The sequence below is a fragment of the Corvus hawaiiensis genome, chromosome 18 (genome assembly GCF_020740725.1).
Source record: "Corvus hawaiiensis isolate bCorHaw1 chromosome 18, bCorHaw1.pri.cur, whole genome shotgun sequence".
Taxonomy (NCBI): Eukaryota; Metazoa; Chordata; class Aves; order Passeriformes; family Corvidae; genus Corvus; species Corvus hawaiiensis.
Window position 1 is genome coordinate 15,026,216 of NC_063230.1, and position 20,778 is coordinate 15,046,993.

The following is a 20,778-nucleotide window of genomic DNA, read 5'->3' on the forward strand; positions in this document are numbered from 1 at the left end:
AAAGAAAGGCCAGGTAGTGCAGAAACATACTTACAGCTTTTACCAGCTGGGCTAGTAGCTCAATGCCTTAGAAAGCCTTGGGCAGCCTAGAGAGGTAGCATGGGCAATCTGGCATTTCAGTAGCTCTAAAAGCGGCAAAATGGTAGCGCAAATCTTTGCTTTGCAGAAGCAAAGAGGGAGAAATATAGCTCCCAGCTTGCCTAATTTCCTGCAATTAGAAGCTTTCAAAAAGAAACAGAAGCACACAGATGTTCACGGAAAGAGTTGCGGAGCCAAAGAGGGCGGCCCCCACCTTGGTCCTTTCTTTTATTCGGAGAAGGGGAAAGGGGAGGACTGGGGGCAGACCCAGGGTGAGCGGCCAGTCAGACACTGCTAAAGAGTCTGAGTTACATTTGGTTTTGTCCACTCTTGGAGCGAAGGGGTTCAGAGCATGTGGCAGAGGCAAGTCCTGGCTTGTCTCGGGGAGGGGAAGCTCGGAACAGGCAGCAACAAAGTGGTGTCCTGGCTTGTGTTCCAGGAGAGACCTGGTACCAATCTTTATATATTGTCAAAAAGTCCTGCACAGTTCTTGGCCTCATTTCGCTGAACCCTGGGTTTGATCGACTGTCAGATGCTGATGGGAGCAGCAGTCATTTGGAGCCCTTCTATAAAACCCAGTGTTTGGTGGAGTTACGCTCTGGGTGGCATCGCTTTGTGTAGCGCTTTGTCCGCTGGGTGCGGAAAGGCCCCGCCTGACTTCGAGCAGGGATTTACTGTGGCACCTCGCACTTGGTGTTGAGCAGAGCAGCTCCTTGGTTCAAACCCTGGTGTCTCTCCCTCCCCAGGCCCCTCTGGTGTTCAGCAGCTTGATCCACACCATCGACACGGTGATGGCTCACATGTCCCACAACCTGGATGAAAACTCGCTGCCTCTGACTGTCGAGGGCTCCTCATCTGTGGCAGGTGGGGCTTGGCAGAGCTGTTCCCTCTGCACTGCCTGGGTGTCCTGAATGCTCTGTGCTTGCAGCTTCTCCTTTGCCAACACCGAGGAGGAAATGAAAACACACCATTTTCCTCTTTTGAATGCAAAGCTGAGTTTTGTTTGCAGGGAGATGACCGTGCAGTCAGGCTGGAGATAATCGGCTCTGACTGTGCTTGAGCTGCCCAGAGGTCATTTGGGGAGGAATTCAAAATAAGAATTATGTGTGAAGAATCGAGTAATGCTATGCTAATAAAGGGCCTGAGCTTATGTATAGCATGTGGAAGTTTGGGTGCTACAAAGCCTTAGTCTTTGCAAGGAGTTTGCAGGAACCTGAAAATAATAGGAATAGTTTTGACCTTTTCAGAGAATTTTATTTCACTGCTGCTTAGCATCCTAGCACCCTAATTTCATCTGCATCTTTGGATGCTACAGGCATCAAAGGTATTTCATCTGTTCTGGCTGCCTGCTGTGCCTTGTGGAGACCCCTTGTGAGGGCTGAATAACGTGAGCAGTCACCAGGACCATTCATCACTGCGAGTATTCTCTTGGACACCGGGATTCTCAAATGCAGGACTGCAATAATGCCTGCAAATGTCAGTGCAAGGGTGCTGTTAATCTGTTTTGCTTGCCCTGGCAAGCTCAGTCTCTGAGCCTGGGTGAAGTGATCCATGGCACATTAACTGTGCTCATGCCACCTCCTCTGCCATAAAGGACTGAGGTATAAGAGGCAATTCTGGACTTGGGGAATTTACCATATTTTCTGCAAACATCTAGGTTTTAAATCCAAGAGTTGCAATAGCTATTAGGGCAGTCTGGTTAAACAGTCATGTAGACTGTAGAGGCTATTGATTTGATGATATTTTTGTTTGGGTTATCACACAGATTACGCTGTGGTCAAAATGCATCCTCAGACCCTGAACATTTCCCACTATCGATTTCCATCTCGAGGACAGAGTTATATTTCCATTCCCAGTGAAGCTTTTGCTGGAAAAGGTAAGGAAAAAAATTAAAGAAAGAAGTGGACTCGTGTGCTCAGGGAATCCTAAAATGATTTTGCTTTAGAACAGGTTTTGGTTCACTTTATTTTTCCGAGTAACTGATTTGATCCCTGTGGGCTGTACAGAGTCTAAGGTAGCAGCAGTGGTCCTGTCATACTAACGAGCAATTAATGTGGTAGAGCTTGCAAATTAGATGAATTAATATTGAATAATAGAGCTGGGCAACAGAGACTGAAGCCATTTAATTTTGACACATTTTTACATCAGAGAAGCCATCGTTTTGTAATTTTTTTTTTTAAATTATCTGAACTGGTTATTTTTAAGAAATTCTGTGATGTCAGATGAGGTATTACCTATCCCTTCATTCAAAATTGGTCTTCTGTATAAAATTAAACTATAAAATGACAGGTTTAAGCAATAGCAGCTACAGGAACAGAATGAAGATGTAGAATGCACTCATGGCAAAAAGGCAGAACTCAGAAATCCACAACTATGCTAAAATTTTTAAATCTCAAAAAGAAGTATGGCTAAAACCTGCAGCTTTAGTCAAGACTCTAAAATAACAATGTTTGAAGTTAATTATCTGTGCTTTACTCAGAGACTGAAGGAACCCATTTACAAAAGCATCAACCTTCATCCTCAAATCTTTGAAAATCTGACTTACGTGCCCTAAATTCCAACCCACAGAATTTGCTCACCCAGAGGCCTTTCTGCAGTCACCTCTGCTGAGGGATGGTCGGTCCCTCTTTCATAAAGTGCAAAGTTAGCTGAAAATAACCCGTAGTGAGAAATTCTCTGATATTTACTGAACTGTCTGCCTGATCTGTGGTGACAGCTTTGTTTCTTTGCACTGGCAGGGGCTCTGACTGGAGACTGCAAGTCCTCCCAGGTTTGAATAACTATAATTGCAAACCAACTTGTAATGCCAAAAATAGCATGTGAGAGGACTTTTTTCCTTTCCCACTTATATGGTTTCTCACCGTGCAGATTTTCTTTTTTTTCCTTCAGAACATTGTCATGCTTTGTATCCTGAATGATCCAGTGCATTAAATGTTTTACTCTTTTCCAGCTAAAGCTCACTTCTGAGCAATTTCAGCCTTCAGGCCACACTTCCACACTGTCCAGATGAGCTAACCTAAAAAATCTGTTATTTCACCTTAAACAGCTGACACTACAAATACTTGGAACCCAGCAAAAGGGGTAGTAAAAGACATCTGTGTGACTTGCTCTTAGAAAATACATATCTGTGTCTTCACTCAGATGCTGGAGAGCCCAGAATTACTCGGAATGTGGGCAGCAAACAGAATGTTTGGGCTGATTGCCTGGCTGGAGTTTCACAAGCTGCCAGCTAGTGGAGGTGGTGGGGGGTGGCCTTTAGACCCTTGTAGCTCCCAGGGAGTCACTGCTGTGTCCTGCCACCCTTTCTGGTGCTGGGAAGGGGGGGGGGTGTTATAACTGATGGCTTTACCAGCTGATTTTGGAGGTACAGGTGTGCAGACCAGGGATCCTTCTATTTTACTTTTGGTGTCTGTGCTGTACAATATGGTCACACTTTTTTCACTTGAAAGAACAATCAGAACTCTGCTAAAGCAAAGATGTGAAGGTCTGTGTAACTCAGGGCTCTTAAGTCGGAGCTTCAGGCTAGGAGAGAAGTTCTCTTGCTTAGAACCGTTGCTCTGAGGAATGACCCCTGTTCCCTCTCCACAGCCTGGATTACCATCGTCAGCCTGCTTTACCATAACATGCATTATTTCTTTCATAACATCGACCCTATGGACACCAAGTAAGTATCTCAGAGCTCTCAGGAGGTAACAGCTTGCTCATTACCTTAGTGACAGGACTGTTTAAAGGTATATCACTATCAGCTGTAAACAAATTACGAGCCATAATCCTGGTTCTGCAGTGTTGAGGGCGTGTAGTCATTAACTAGAGAGAGATTAAAGTTTACATTACGTGTTTTATTTCAGGTTGTGATAAAATAGATTCCCATAGCGACATGTTTGTCTTTCTTTGTCTTCTCCTTCCATTCATCAGATCTGGTACTAGAATGTCATAGTTTTAATCTGTCTCATAAAAGGAGATTGCATCTTTTCTCCTGGCACAGATAAAGCTTGCACTTAAATGAAACAAGTAAGAAAACATAACATCTCTCTCTAGACAAAATCTGAATCCTAATCCTGGAAACCCATAAGATGATTTTATAACAGGAGACCAGACAATTCTTTAAAGACCTTTTGTTTTATGTACTACCTCGGTGAAATCATTAGCAGGTAAGATAAAGTAAATGCGGAGCTGTATAACCCTCTGCAGTACAGCTCCCCAGGGGATTTTTGCAAGGCCATTCATGCAAATCACTACACTTTCCTTTTAAGCAAGTGTATGGCTGTGTTTTCATTCGATTTTCACTGGGGTGTGTGGATCAGTTTACACTTCCAGTCTTTGCCACTTGGGCTTTTTGCTGGGTTGATTCTGCCAGCGGGAAAGGTGCAGCATCTCAGCTCCCATGAGTGTCAGGGGGTGCCTCCCTCTCCTTGCCTACAGTTCCTTGGGAGGTCATGGAAACTCCTCTGTGAACTTCAGGCTGAAGAACCCCTTCTCGACTGATCCAGATTGGATCACAATGCAGATTGATCACGCTGAGATAATCACACAGCGATTACTAAATGACATTTCTAAATCAATAGCAAGCTGTGCTGTTGTTTGCCCTGCTCTCTCAAGGAAAGGACACTTAGCAGAGGACTGAGAGGGAGCTGTGGCAGCAGTGTGCAGTATTTCGTACTGACATGAAGAAATAGAGGCAGTAACTTATGAGAGCTTATGTTTTTCAAAGAGGAGGATCAATGCAATTTATTAAGGTAATAAGATATAATCTCAATTTTTCAATGGAGGAAAGAGAATTAAAATGATCCTGACTTAGGTCAAAGTTCAGCAAATACACTCAGATTAAAGATGCTGCGTGTCAAAGCACTGTGTTTAATGCATTGTCACAGATCCTGGGGCTCTGACACAGCAAATGAAACAGAAGTGTCATCTTTGAGTACCTTCCCTGAAATCTGTGGGACAGGAGAACCTGAAGATCCATTCCTGTTCCCCTGAGCTGTGTGTGTTTTTAGCACTCATTTTGGGAAGGAAGGGTCTGCCCTGTCACAATGTGAAAGAGAAACACAAGGACACGGGAGAAGAAATGTTTCCTAGATTTCTATAATTAATTCAAAGTGCTTGAAATGTTTGCAGTATGTAATGCACTACAGAATCATGTCTATAAAACTGTAGATTCAGGTCTGTCCAAAACAGCATCTAAAAAAGTAGTAATACAGGGAATGCTGCCTTAGCGATTTTTCCTCTGTGGAATCAAACCCCAGGTACTCAAAGATGTTTTAAAAATAGGTATGCACTTCTCTTCTGCTTGCTTTTCTTTTTTGTGCTCTACTATTTTAACTTTTTTGCTTACTTTTCAGTAGAATAACAACTTCTTCTCAGAGTAGCTTGTTTTAAAGAATTTCTTTTGTGTTCCTTCTAGCACTGGGCTGCTTAAACACCTGTAATTTGAAACCTGTCCTTTTGGGTTTTTTTGTGGTGGAAAACCAAAACCAAAACCCTTGGCGCTTTTGTGCTCTACATACAGATGACTTCTATTTTCAGACTACATAAATATCAGTTTCTAAGGGGAGCAACTTTAGATTCTTTACCCAAAAAAAATGAAACACAGAAATGTTTTGAGCCCAGTTCTGCTGCCGTTCACACACAGTTGGTGTAAAAGTGGACCTGACACGCAGGCCAAGGTGAAGAAAGGCTTGTGCATGCACAGAGACACGTTCTCTGCTTGTGATGAGGATTTTTCACACTTCAAAATTCACCAAGGTCTCTAAAGTTAAAACAAGCAGATAAAGGGTGTGGAAAAACGTCCATGCTCTTAATCTGTGTAAGAGAAATCTCAAAATGTCAGATGATGATTTTAACTTTGCGAGTTCCTTCTCCAAACTTAGATTTTTCATATCAGAGTAGCAAATTCTGCCTTCAGATGAACAAGTTCCTTTCACATGCCGCTTACTGGGAGCAGAAGCAATCTCTGATACCGATGGGTGTTTTAAGGTCAGAACTAAGGGGTTGTGCTAAATGAGTTCTGTTCTATGTGACCCTGCCAAGGAGCCGAGTGCAGTTATTTGAATGTCTGACATGATTTTTTCTTTCCTTTTTTTTTTTTTTTGGGAATAAAAATAAGAAACCACTGAAGCAGGTGGTGGATGTAAATAAGGTGGTTTTTCATTTGGTTTCAAACTGGAGCTTTCCAGTGCTGGGCTATGTTTGGAAACCCAAGCTGGTGGTTAATTCACCAAGGCTCAAATTTCTCATAGTAAAACCCATTCATCCTCATGCTCAAGAGGCAGAGGACAGCAGTCCTTTAATCCTGCACAGTTTGTTACTGATAGCGTAAAAAATTTTACCCTGAAGTCACATGGGTCTCAGTTACTCTTAAATGTGTGAAAATGCCAACCTCATAAGTTTTACCTTAAAATATGGGTTCTTATGTACCACAAAATTACTCTCCCCTAGAATAAATGCATTTCCAGGACTAATCAGATATTTAGTCAAGTTCAGCTCTTTGTATTGAGACCTGTCTTTCCCTCCAACAAATCTAACTGCACATAATCTATTTTTCAAGGTAAAGCTATAAATTGCTTCTAAATACATTCCTGTGTATATGTTTATGTGGGTTTTGTCTGTGTGTCTTACACACTGATACATCTGTACCATCAGCCAGCCTGAAACCCCCTGCAAGTTTCCTCCTCACTTTACTCAGGGCATTTTTAGATGCCTTTGTAGGATTCTCTCTAATTACCTCAAACACTTTCAGCAAGGCTTGTAAACCTTTGCAAAGAGGAACAGAGTGAAGGAGGACCTTTGATATCAAGTTTCCAGGTGTCCCTGTGCTTTATAGATGTGGCTTCTAGTCCTGTGGGACCTTTTGTGGCCAGACCTCACTGCCCTAGACAAATTAATTGGCTTGAATGGAAAAAGGAGGTCCTGTGTCCCTTTGGTGTGGGTGTTGTGTATGAACTAAAAAAAACCAGTTGTTACTTTTCATCCTTAATATATTTACTTCTTTCCAAGGATTGCTGAAGCTGCTGCCTACAAAGGTTATATGATCTCAGCAAGCAGTTATCTTATCTCCGTCAAAGTGGAACCTCTACCCAAGCTGTCCTACAATCTGTCAGGATCTCCTCTCATCACCATCCAGCTCGCCCACAAATTGGTAAGCGAAATGAGAACCGCTGGTTTGGGCCGCGCAAAACTTCGGTGCCTGGGATGATTTCTTTGTATTTCTCTCATGATTTTTGTGGGCATTTTTAGTAGCACTTCAGATGCCATTTGTGGCTACAATATTATGTTTTCCCCACCATTATGACTTCTATATTCATCAGTGCAAGAGGCTGATAAGTGCTCGTGTTGGAGAAGAAGGTGAAGTGACAGGTGCAGCTTGAGACCTTTTGTTTCTGTGTTCCATGGGTGTGTCTGTGCAGTCTGCAGCAGGCTGGGATGAAATGCTGTTTTCTCCCTGGAGTGGTCAAAAACAAGAATTCTCTTTTGGTTTTTGCTTTTGATCATAGTCCACACTGAGATAACTGAGGGGTTTTGATGCCTCCAATCCCTGTTCTGGTCTGAACTGCCCTTTCTAGAGAGCAGAGGACTCTGAATCTGAGAAATAAGAGCCAAAAAATACAACAATCTGAGGAAACTCAGAGAAAAGTTTGAATAAAACTGATGAATTTTGGTACCGTGTTTCAATTTCCCCAAATTAACATATGCCGTCAAGAAACTGGGAAAATAGCTGATTTTGTTTGCTCCTGGAGAAAGAGGAGTCTCTTTGTCTTGCCAGTGGAATGGAGAAGAGCTCAGACTCTGAGGTGCTGGGAGGAGGCACTGCAGCATCTCTGACCCACTTACAGCATTGAACGGGAACGGCAAGGAGAGATTTAAATTCTTAAACATTTCCTAGAATACATCTCTTAGATGTTCTTCTGAATATTTTATCATATTTTCCTTTTAAAGCTGTTTTCAAGCCAGTTTATTTTCTTTCTGCCGGGCTTTTGATAAAGATGGAGTAAGCTACAGAAAACATGAAGAATCCCTAAGGCCCAGGAGTGAAGTGTGTTGTTTTGCTGACAGTTTTTCAAACTCGGGACTCCTAAATACCCCGAGAGGCCTCTTAGAGGTGGGCACTTGTGAAGAGTGGATTTAGTGTAGATCATTTGCAAAATGCACTTTGCTTTATTTACCCAGGTTCCTCCTCATGCTGTAGTTATGATGATTTACTGGGAGGCTGTAAAAAACCTGTGGTTTTTTCCTTTTCACTGTGAAGATGACTGGGATCACATCTGGGATACAGATAAAATCTAACATTTATCAGGCATCTTTCTTTGTTTTAGCCAGCAGAATCCCTGAGAATGTGATGTGAACATGTCTAATTGTATCCTGTGTAGCAGATACAGGTGGATTGGGAGCTTCAGGCTCCACCTAGACCAGCCTGTGCTTTGTGTTTCGTGTTAGAAGAGTGGCTGGTTTCTCTGACCGAGCTCTTCTGGCTAATTACCAATGCAATCACAGGCAGCCAGCTCTTATCTACCGTGGTATTCCTGCAGCTGCTTCCACTGTGTGGAATGTTCAGGTCATACTAATCAGGCTGACACCTGCTCAGGTGGGACTCGGGTTTGGTTTGTGATGCAGGTTTTGTTGTGTGTATGTGTTTAGGTTTATTTTTCTAAGTTTATTTTTTAAAATTTTTGCAGGAAATGGGCAAACATCCCATTCTGAGAACAGCATTGAAAAAGTAGCTCAGTGCTGTTCGAAATCAGTCCACAAATACATGTAAATATGTTTGTTTTTAACGTTCTGAGTTTTAACGTGGGGAAGTGTTTCTAAATGTGCAGAGAGCATGATCTTGAATTCTGTCCAGCAAACTGTGCTGGGATAATAAACGTGGTGGATTTTGCTCTCAGGCACAGAGCCCTGAAAGGAGATGGGCAAAGCACAGCTGTGGCACCCCTTGACTGACAGAGAACTCTTCCCCTGCTCATTTAGTGTCTCCAGCAATCATCTCCTGCTGGCTCTTACGTCTTGTTATCTGGGACAAACTTGTTTGTTTGGCTCAAGTTTAAGGGGTGCAATGAAGTTCTTCACCAGAATGATTAGAAAATTCATTATCTCATTGTTTATTTTCCCTCTGGACAATTTGTATGTTTGAATTAGAAGCTGCTCCCACCTTGGACTAAATAACCATTTCTTCAGTATTTTTCAAATCAAAACTATATTTTCTGTGCTGGTTTCAGAACCTGATTTCAGTGTTATCTGATAATGAAACACTTTGCTTATCTCCTAGCTTGACTTATAAAATTCCTTTTGAAATTCCAAATCAGATGTGGAAAATCCAAATGCTAAAAACCTTCAAACAGCAAAACATTCTGAAATCAGCAAGTTTGTTCAATCAGAAAATCTGTTTTGACATCATAAAATATTTTATTAAACTTGTTGTTTGCCATATTTAATTTATATTGTTTTCCCAGTGAAAAAGTATAATTTGTCATTGGAATAACTGTTTGAAAGCAGAACTAGGGATAAAAGTTTGTAAAGAGAATTAATAAAGCTGTAGTTTGAGGTCTGGGCAATGGGAATACATCTAGTTACCTGTTCTGCCTTTCTTGCATGTTTTTTATTTTTTATACTTGCTATTAGTGTGAATTTGCTGAAGAAAGGTATTAATCAGTGAGCAACAGAACCAACCCAAAAGTCTTTGTGTATCTTATATCCAGATTCCAAGCCCTGTGAGTAATCTTTAGGAGCAAAGTTGTGCTGTGGATAGAAATGCACGGAACATTTGCCAGTGGGGAAGATGGGTGGTAAGGGCTTGCGTGGGATGTGTGCAGCTCTGCCGGAGGGGGATGCACTCAGAATTTGATGGGAAGACTGCTTGCCTCTGACATCTGCAGCTTTGAGAATATAATTTCTCATTTGGCTTTTAATTGATGGTTTAGTATTAAGGAAGGGATGAATAGATTATTCCAGCTGTGGGTGAGCATGGCAGCGCTGGGCCAAACCTGTTCTCTCTCACCCTGCTGTGCCTCCAATGAATTCCATGGAATAATTTCAAACAATATAAATTTATACAACTGTGAATTTACTTAAGGAAATGACTTAAGCAAATTTACAGAAGTAAATTCAAGTGAATTTACTTCAGCAGGTTGGGAAATGTGTCCGTGTCCCTGGAAGCTTTCAGAGGACAGCAGCACAGATCCTTTCTGTCATGGCACATATTATTTCCCTCTGAAGTGGTTTTGTTTGGTTGAGAAAGGCTCCTCAGGAAATAAAAGCAGGATTTAATATGTAGAAGAAATTCTGGCTGCAAGATCACTGTGTTAAAGTATGTGCTTGAAAGAGTAACAGCCAAGTTATTTATCTAAGTTTATGATTGAATAATATGTTTAAACTTAGAGCATAAAATCTGGCTTAGAAACCTGCTTCATCCATTAAAATACTGCAGTAATGGGAGAAGCATTTGAAGTGGATACCATCCCATTCTTATTGCTGTTTGTTTGTTCCACATAATGTTCTCAGTTTAACAGAGGAAAGTGTAATAAGAAAAAGTAAAAAATACCAAGTCCAAACAAAGAGTTTTTCTTTATTAAAGTTTGAATCTGACTTCTTAATTCCTCTTCTTCTAATGCGAGTAGGAAAAATGCCAATCACTGAGCAACAGAAAACAAAAGGAAGTTGAAATAAACCATGTCTATTTTAGGAAATAGTTACAAAGAGAATGTCTGTGAACTGAATATCTCCTCTTGAAACAAAACTTCACAGAGCATTTATCATTCCACACCTTGGTGAGTTAAATCTCCTCTTAGGCAGGGGTTTCTCTGAAGTTGTCTGCATTTCTCACATAGCTCTGAGGAGCTGCTGAGGTGAGTAGATTTCTCTTACGTTTTGAAACACGAGGTGTTCCAAACTGGGACTTATGTCTAATCAATGAGGGAAGAATGCAGGGAATACCTGTAAATGATGTGTCAGTGCTTCCTTTTGTAGAGAGCACCGTGGGGCAGAGGTGGTGCCCAGCCTGGGGAACCTGGAGGCTAAACTGGGGCCGTGGAGCTGAAAAGTCACCCCAGAGTTAATAAACAAACTGTTAATTCAGAGTGCAAGGACCAGGGAGACCAGACTGGACTCTCCTCTGTCAGAGAGGAGTAGGACAAAGGCATCAGCAATGACAGCACTGATGTCCAGGCTCACGCTGGATTGATTCCCACAGGACCAGCACTGCTGGCTGACCTTCCTTCTACCCACAAAGCAGGCACAACATTTTCTGGTCAAGCTTCCACAAGTGGAAAATGGCTTTCTGACTAAAAATGAAATTTCTCGTCATTCAGGATGAATAAGTCATCCCAATTTTTTTCACAGGATTAAAATATTACTCGTTTAAATTCTCCTTACAAAGAGGAGACTCACTGTGGATAGGATAGAGATGTGTTTTATTACTTGCAGTGTTTTAATCACCACTATTCTGACAACACTTTCTTTTATCTGAGACAAAAGTTAATACACAGTTGCAATAGCCGGTTGTTATTCAGGAGGATTTCAGGGACAGACAGACTTTTCTTTTGACAGATTTAAAAAGTGGTGATGCTCTGCCCTTCACCAACTTGGATGAACCACTGTCTCCAGCAAAACAGATAACAGAGATCCACCAACACCTTCAGGGTGTGTGGGAGGATGTGAAGACTGATGGTTTGTAGCTGGAAACAGCTTAGTCCTGACCTGTCCAGATGTTTTGTAGTGAGTACATTTTGTAAAATGATTATCTGAAAAAAAATCTGTTTCTAGCAAGATGTTTTTCATAGCAGGAGCAACTAGAGAAGAACTAACATTTCACTTCTGTGATCCAAGAAATTACAGCACAGGGTAGAAATTTAGAAGAGATGAATGTCAAGGCTGAAATGCATCACAATGTGCTCTGGAAAAACTCAGAAGAGGCATTGTGTCAAACTGCTCCAGTATTTTGTCAAACCCATATGGCTGAATAGTGTAGACTATGTAGCATCAACCTTGATTTTTGATTATTCTGAAGTTACATCTTGGGGATAAAGTAGCTATACACTCTTGTGTTTCAGGCAGCTGTCTTTCAGCTCCTAGAAGCAGCAGTGGGGTATAAATCCAGGCATTTTTGGAACAGAGAGGGCACAGAACTGCCACAAAGAATAAGGTGATGAGACAAGAGGGCAGCAGCCACACCCTGGGCGGTGCAGCAGAGCTCAGTGCTCCGTGGATCCCTCACTCTTGGCTGGCACTACAGAGAAAATCGCCTTACATCTAGAAGAAAACTTTTTGTACACCAGTTGCAACCACTTCGAGTTTTCTCCAGGGCTTTATTTTCTGTTTCCTCTTTGCAGAAGGGGACCATGTGCAGCTGCAGTTTTGGAGAGTTATAAGCTCCTGGCTGTTGCACCCTCTGTGAGAGTCCTTACACGAAGATTAGATGCAAATTGGGAATTCTTAATGCAGCTGGTTTTCCCTCAGATATAGTTTGGGGCAGTGCCAATTTAAAGAATTGTTTGATTCTGGGCAAAAAGGCATGTTTAACTAAGATACTACCAAGTCAGGATGAATTCAGCATTGTTCCATCTCAGTCCTTTGCTCCACGCGGTTCATTTTAGCAAACACGGTGCTTGGGGCGTTTTCTGCCTGACCCTGAGGTGTTAATCCTTCCTGCCATGCTCTTGCAGTGAATCATTAAACAGCTGCTTCTCTGCTCGTTTTTGAGGAGCTGACTCTGCTCCCCATCAGAGCCCCTCTGTGACCCTTCCTCCGCGCTCCGGCAGCGAGGCTTTATCAGCTTCTGCTCTCGATCCCATCTCAGGTTCTGTTCCGTGACTTTCCCGAGTCTCCGGGGCCAGGAGCGCTGCGGGAGCAGCCCCGTTCCAGTGAGAGCAGCCCCGGCATTCCCTGGAGGTGGTGAAGTGCAGGCACGGACGGAGCTTCCCCTCTCTAAACTCAGCCCCATTGACAGGGAAGTGCTCCGCGTCCTCCTGCAGTTCAGGGACATTGTTCTTTAATTTGTCCCTTTCTCACTGACCTTTCGATGAGGCAATGGGACTTTTGCCTTTAAAACACACCCGAACGTCCTCCTTTTCTCTTTTTCCTGGGCCTGCAATATCCCGAGGTTTGCTTAACATCATTACTGATAAGAAAATAACATAAGGGAAGAACCGATTCCCATTTGTACGCAAACACTAGTGCTACCATGAGAGAGACAAATCAGTGTGGAGCCAATTAATTTTTATGGCAAGTTAAGTGTTGGCCAATTTATATATTGATTGAGGAAAAACAATGACTCTTGCCCACATCTGCAGAACAAAGGTATAATTTTTCACTGGATGGACTTTGACAGAAACAACTTGACTAAAATAGAATCAAAACTGTGATTCTTGCAGAATGTACCACAATCAGGCAAAAAGAAAAAATAATAATAAAGCTCGTGATTTAAAAATCAATGCAAAGTTTGACACTTTGTTACACAAGTTAAATCCTTGCTGTAAAGAATACAGGAAATCCATTAAGTTCACATGAGAAATGAACATAGTTGCAGCTAATTTTCTTGCTTCTGGGCAACTTTAAAACCCCAGTGGTCATTATGATGAAATACAGCACCTCTTAACAATACAGCAAGAGTTTTCTATTGTTAATGTTATTAACAGAGACATCACAGAACTTATTTTCTCATGGCAATCCATTCTAACAGCCTAGAACTAACAGAAAATATAGATTTTCCTCAAGCACATTGAAGATGGCCTACCCTAAGAACCAGGATTGCCTTGTGATAGGCTGTAATTCACAGAAGGTGTAATTTCCATGTCAAAACAGGCTTAGACCTTTGGAGACACAATACTTTGCCTGCGTTATCACTCATTTGCCATGAAACAAGTCCTCAGTATTCCTTTGTAAGAGAAATAGCAGGATAGGGGTAGTAACGGGAAATGTATTAATTTGTCTGTATTTCTGTGTCACAGAATGTGAAAGTTTTTGAGCATGGAACTCCCCCGTTGGCTTTCAGTTAGGAGGGACTGGACCAGGAATGTTTGAAAGTTGCCTATTGGCATGTCAGACACATTAGACATGAACGATGAACGTGAAGGATTTCAGTATGGTTTTGTGGAAACCATACTGAATGTTTAGTTTATCAAAATGAGGGTTGAAAAGTTGTCTTCAACTTTGCTGTTCTGTTGATAAAGGAAAAGTGGGCAGTTTCCAAAAGGAATGAATTTATTGTTAGGAAGAGGAGGATTTGAAAACTCTGCAAGTCCACTTAATGTAAATTGATTTCCTCTCCCCCCAACATTAAATATTCACAATTTCTGCAGTAAAATGTTGTGAGTATTGCCTTGGACCACTGAGTGGGAAAACTAGAACATGATCCGCATTAAGAGTGGAATACTCACAACCCTAATAGAAAAGGGGGAAGTTTGAGGGAGAAATACCAGTTTTACAGTCTAATAGAGGCAAAGCTTATTGCTCTGCTGGTGGCATTAGCAGCATTAGCTCAGAAACAATCACACTTTTTTTTTTTTTTTTTAATGAATTGGACCCTTTTTATTGCGCTCCTAAGCTGTTGCGTTTAGCCAGCAATGGGCAGACAAAGCACCTGCTCAGCAGTGGTGGGTGGGTGTCTTTTGCCTTTCCCAGGGCTCAAGGCACCTTGGTCCAAGGAAACCCAGAGGCCCCGGGTGGTGCCCGGCAGCTCCGGCAGTGCCGGTCACGGGGCAGCACCGCGCTCGGTACGGGCTGTGTTGCTGGAACAGCTCCCTCCAGAACACTGCTGGCAGCCAGTCCAACAGAAATAAAACCTTTGGCTTACGAGGAGCGTTAATTTTAGCTCAGAAATGGCAGAGGAGTCATACTTTAGGGAAGCCAGTAAAGAGAAGATGGTAAATTTGGGGTTTTCGTTCCCTTCCCCACCAGCCGTTCCCCCAGGCTCTTGAGCTCCACTCCTTCTGGTAGATAATGGCATTAACAGCCAGAAACAGACTTGGAGCTGTTGTTCTAGCAGGAAATGTGCAGCTGCTGAGGAGGGATTTTCCCGGGTTTTTTTAAAAGAAAGAGTAGAGTAGAGTCCTCCCCAGTTTGAGAGGCAGCACAAGCTGGCTCAGCGGCCGGATTCCATCGGGACAGGGCCAGCCAAGGCGAGCTGCCTCCGTGAGTCCCGAGCCAGCTCCGCATACCTCCCTCCGAAAATTTCAGTCATCTCGAGCTTTCATTTAATGACTTACACATTTAACGACTTACACATGCTCTGGAAGGGAACGCGCTCTCTGGGTGCGGGCAGGGCTGGGACCCTCACGCGTTCAGTTTGACAGGCACAGGAGGGGTGGGATCCCAGGGCAGTGCCAGGGGCTGTGCTGGAGCTGGGCATTGGGTAGTGCTAAACCAGGAGAGATGTAGGAGATGTGAAAATCATAAATAGACAAACCCCATGAACGAATAAAATTACATGGAAATAAATTCCATAAATTTGCCATTAAAAAAAAGTTGGATAAGTTTAAAGATCCAATTCAGAACATTAAGCTGTTCTTTCAAAAAAAGAAAATATTGCATTTCCCTTTTAAATTTCTTTCTTTTCCCAGCTTTTTAATTTTCTAAGTATTTTTTCTTTGAGAATTATTTTTTCTCAGATCACTGGATTTTAATGTTTTGCTTTTATTTGTTCTCCTAAGGTTAAATCTGGACTTGTTTCATGCATATACCTATGGGAGTATAGAATATGCTTTATATAAAGATGAGTTTGGAAATCCTTATGAAGATAAGAAAATTAATGAAATTAATTAATTCAATTAAAGAAATTAGCTAAAAATCTACTGGCTGATTTCAGAGAAATCAGAAATAGATACACATTTTTAATAGTGGTTAAAATAAATTCTCAGGTTTAGTGAGAGCAAATCTAATGTGGTTAACTGGTAAATAGGGTTTTTTTGCTTGTCGTATCTGTATTTATCCTAATTTAGTCATCTTAAAGTCTGCTATTTATTTATTTATGTGTATGCCTAATGTTAAACACTGTGTTGCTGTAAAATAGGCACGAGCTGGAGTGCAGTGCCAGATAATTTGGGACTAACTAAACCTGAGTGTTTGGTAGAAGGAAGATAAAATGATCCATCCTAAAATTAAACTACTTGCATTTATTTTACATATGGTGCACTGTGGGAGAACTTACGGGGTTAGGCTGTTGCAATGTACAGGGACAGATCATGAAAGGATTTAGGGTGGAATTAATGCCTGGATGCTGGTGAAAAATGTTCAGTCACGAGCTTTTAGTCCAGTGTAAATCCTTGACTCCATTATTTTGCATTCATGCCAACCAAAGAGCTGTGAAATAAATTAATCCTGTGCAGCACAGCTCAATCTCTGTTCAGAGTCGTAACTGGTGATATCACCAAAGGTTTGGAGGTTTGGCTGGGAGCTCCTCAGGACCCTCAGTCTGTACACAGGAGGAAGGGGAGAGGTTGTGTAAAGCACCAAATGTCTCTCTGCGTCAGGGAGGTTGCTGTGATGTGTGTTAGGGGTTGGTAAAAGAGCTCCAGGGTCTCACATCCTCACACAGCACCCACGCACAGCAGCCACTTTTCCCTTCCCTAGCGTGGCCATCAGGCAGGGAATGTATGAACTGATTGCTCAAGGAGATATCTAATTAGTAAAGCTGCAAGGGAAAAATTATCCTGTGGCGCTTTGGATCAGTTCATGTTAAATTGTGTGTGAGTTATGCTGCTCTTTGTCAGCAATTTTTACAGTAGCCTTTTTATTTGCCTAAGGATGTTTTAAATAATTTCAATAGCAAGAACTCCAGCAGCCACTGCTGTCTGTATTCTTCATTCCTTGTCCCTGTCTGCTATGATAATTGACATCAAATACAGCTTGGATAGCCAGCAGAAGAGTAAGTTTGGAGAAAGCACCAGACACACCAGGGAATTCAGTTTTCCTGAGTGACTTTGTAATTATTCAGCTATGCTGATGAAATTTTACTGATTCCCATCTGTTATTAGGGATGACAGTTCTACCCTCAAAAAGTTTTGGAATTTTGGATTTGGGAGAAGGCTTTTTTGTTGGTTTCTTTGGGTTTTTTTTTCCACCTCAACCTAAAAGTAAGCTTTCTTGATTTTTGCATATGGCAGACATATGATAGTTCTTATATAGAAGTATTACTTAAAGACCCTCAGAACTGGATTGATTTTTCTTTATCAAGGAAGTGAACTTTGCAATGTAATGCTCTTAATTTGCACTCCAACTAATTAAAAACTAGAACAGTATTGAATTTTTCTTCTAACCACTGATTTCTCAGTTTCACCTTCTATGTAATGGTTGTTTTGTGATTCATACAAAACTTTTCCTCCAGATTTATTTCAGTGTTAAAGTCCCAATTCCCATTTATTTTGGTACATGAAACTCTTTGTATCAACATGATCTGTTTTCTAGTCAGATGCTTTTGTTTGCTCTCACTCACACTGGGAGAAAACATCGTTATAGAAATGGGCTCAGCCTTTAGTGGGACCAGGTTCTCATATGGAGCCAGCCAGCAGAGTTCACAGGGGGGAATAAAATGGGGCCAGTTTAGACTAACTGGACATTCCCAGGTTATTGAATAACCACTGTACTTCCAAAGTGGCCAAAACTTCCCAAAATGTGAGTGCTGCAAGCCTGGTGAACACTGCAGTGAAAATTCTCCTCAGGCCATTATTTCAGAGTGGCACATCAAAGCTTTGAAGCTTTAACTGTTAAAATGAAGTTATTCGGTGAATGTAGAGCACATTAAGGGAGGAGGCTGAAATGTTCCCTTTCTTGGTCCTGCGACTGCAGTGTTGAGTCCTCCCGAACTGTCACCAAGGAGCTGTGACAGCTCCACGTGTTTCTTCTCCTTGGCACAGCAGTTGGGCTTTATGTAAATTCCTTTGAGGAGCAGAAATATTTACATTGAAAGTCCGCCAAGAGTCCGACGAAGCGTTAGTGGGGTATAGGAGGCGTGGGCGAAGGAAGAAAACCATCCAGGGAATAATCTAATGGAGCACAAGAAAACGCAGCACAAGCCCCGTTCCGGTCCCAGCCGAGCCCCGGCTCCTCCGGGAGCAGCTCCCGGGCGGGGCTCCGCGTCCCCGGCGGGACCGAGCCCGGCAAAGCCGCCGAGCGCCGGCAGCTCCTTCCCTGCAGAGCCCGGCCCCGGGCGAGCCCAGGGGAGCTTGGAATCTTCGGGGTCAAAGCTTTGCTGAGTGAGGTTCAGTGAGGTGCTCTAGGCCTGGTCAGGGCTGCGTTCCCAGCCTGGCTGCGCTGAAGGAGCGCACCTGGACAGGCTGAGGCTCCTCAATCCCTGCGGCAGGAGCAGGTTTCTGCTCGGAGCCCTGCAGCAGGTCTGAGTCTGGCAGGGACAGTCCTGCCCTTCAACCCCGCTGGTGATGTCTTGCCAACAGGGAATCTCCTGCCTTAATTTCTTTTGTGCATTTCTCTTTAGGGCTAAAATAAACGGGAATGCAAAAGCAGCATGGGAGGGGCCAGTTGGGAGGGATGAAATGGGAAATCGTGTGCAAATAGTTCAGTATACAAGTCCCAGAAAACCCTCTGAAGGCAGCGGGGAGGAACCAAGCTCCTTAAAAATGTGTTATTAAAACTGATCATTTATTTTAAGAAGCAATTAACCTTGCACTTATCTTACCACCTTGAAGTACACGATGTCACTTTAAATCACGTATTTCACAGTTAACCACACGAACATCAAACCCAAATACATCCTGTGAACATAAAACCCGAGGAATGATAGAAGAATTTCCCATAAAAAATTTATAAAGATTTTGCAGAGACTTAGTGCTTTATTGTGGTAAATTCTGTACCCAAGGGAACAAAAGCACAACTTCAGAATGTAGTATATTTCTATATTGCATATTTTCATTCTTCATAGTCTGCAGACTGTTGATTAGTTTCTTACTTCCCTTGATTTGAGTATTTTGTATATCCCAGAACTAGATTTATGTATTTGTGCTCATTCTCTGGCTTTCTCTTGAGGAAAGTTAGAACTCAGTAAATATTATAAAAAAAAAAAAAAAAACAAACCAAAACAAAAAAAAACCCAAAGAACCTCACAATAATAAAACCAGCCATAAATATTCTTCCACTTCAGAAAGAAAAAGATTTTGAGTTTGCTTCCTGCAACTATCAAGTAGCCAGCAGAAAACAAATGTACTGGCAAGAATATTTAGCAGAGCAGCAAATTTTAAGTGGTTACAGAAGACTGTTCCTGGAAGGCAGACTCCAAAAAGGAAGCTGTGACCTTTTTTTTCTAGGTGTCTAGTATTTTTTGATGTTTTATATATAATTGCCTGACTCTGTCTTCACTAAAGAAATGTCAAAGCACTGGGAGATTTACTGGATTAAATACAGTGATCAAATGTTTCAAGGCAATTAATCAACACAAGGACTCTGTTCCAGCGCTACTCCTCAAAGAGATGCTTTTCACTTGCACTTTCCTGCTGCACACATTTAATCCTGATATTTGCTGGTGTGCAAGTCTTGTAGAACATAATCCTGTTACTTGATATCTAAGCTTCTGTGTCTTTCTCCTTGTATTTTCTTCTGATTCTTCGAGGAATTTTACTTTCAGGCCACAGCTTTCCTCTCCAACTTTGCAGCGTGCACCAATGCTGGCAAGGAGTTGGTTGGCTTCTGAAGTGGAGAATATTAAGCCAAAACATTGGAGGTGTATTTGCTGCCCTTTGCTCTAGGTGAAGAGCAGGCAAAATTCGTGCTGGACCTTTCAAGGGTCAGGAGGAAGGAGGAGCAGTCCAATGAGAGGGACGTGGAGTTTCACTCACTGCAGCTCCAGTGGGTTCCCATGGCAATTCAGAAATTGTGTGGGGCCAGGTCTGAGTATTTGGGTACCCTCTCTTTAAATGAATCTTCACCCTGGTTGCGTGTGAACCTCTGGGTCAGGGTGTGTTTGAGTGAAACTTGTGTTTTAACATCCCCTGTGACTGACATCTCCGTGTTTGTTCAACAGCCCAGGCTGCCTGTGCAGTCACAGAGACACCAGTTCTTCCAGGACACCATCTCACGCCAAAGTATTTGTTTAAAATGTTTTGGCTGAATTTTTCCTATTTGTCTTGATTGATAAGGGAACCTGGAGCAATAAAACTCTGGATTTTCTCAGCTAAAACCCTCCCTACGTGTCCTACTTGGCTGCAGCTACGCAGATCAGCACTCCAAGGGAAGTTCCCTGCTGTGAACATTATTGTGAGGGGGGCAGTTGAGATGCATTAAGGAACCAGAGGTGCTATTCGTGCCTGGTGTGAAGACTGCACAGATGAGATATGGAGATTTATATTTGTAATGACAGAAGCTTGGATTAGTTGCTGAGGAAAACTTGCCCCATTTTGGGTTTTCTGTAGTGTGCAGTTTTTTAAGCCTAAGGAATGCATTTAGAAAGATAGAGAAAAAAAGTTAAAAGGGAACAATACCATGAAAGTTCTTTATTTTTCCTCATATTCCTTCTTGCATGACTGAACCAGATTTTATATGTTTTGATGATACCACAAATGTGACATTTCAGCCGAGAGCTATAGAGCCCTGAAAATAAAAATGTGTCCTGGAACCACTGATGGATCACTGACAAGGCTGGAGCTTCCAAGCTGATGGGAAATGATGACAAGCCCTGCATACACAATTCATTGTTTCGGTCTGAGCTCCAGCCTCTCTCGTTTGCCTGACACTGCTGTGTACAGGACGTTGTCTCAGAGCACTGGGTTT

The 20,778-nt window shown here is 42.3% G+C and overlaps 1 protein-coding gene across 2 annotated transcripts in view; it reads left to right on the forward strand.

Annotated features, from left to right (window-relative positions):
* ADGRD1 (adhesion G protein-coupled receptor D1) overlaps positions 1-20,778 on the forward strand; it is a 136,381-nt gene that overhangs the window by 19,273 nt on the left and 96,330 nt on the right. For both annotated transcript variants that reach the window (XM_048322714.1, XM_048322715.1), the window contains 4 exons: positions 825-942; positions 1,844-1,954; positions 3,667-3,742; positions 7,072-7,213. In XM_048322714.1, the coding sequence (XP_048178671.1) occupies positions 825-942; positions 1,844-1,954; positions 3,667-3,742; positions 7,072-7,213 (447 nt within the window). The remainder of the gene's footprint in view (positions 1-824; positions 943-1,843; positions 1,955-3,666; positions 3,743-7,071; positions 7,214-20,778) is intronic.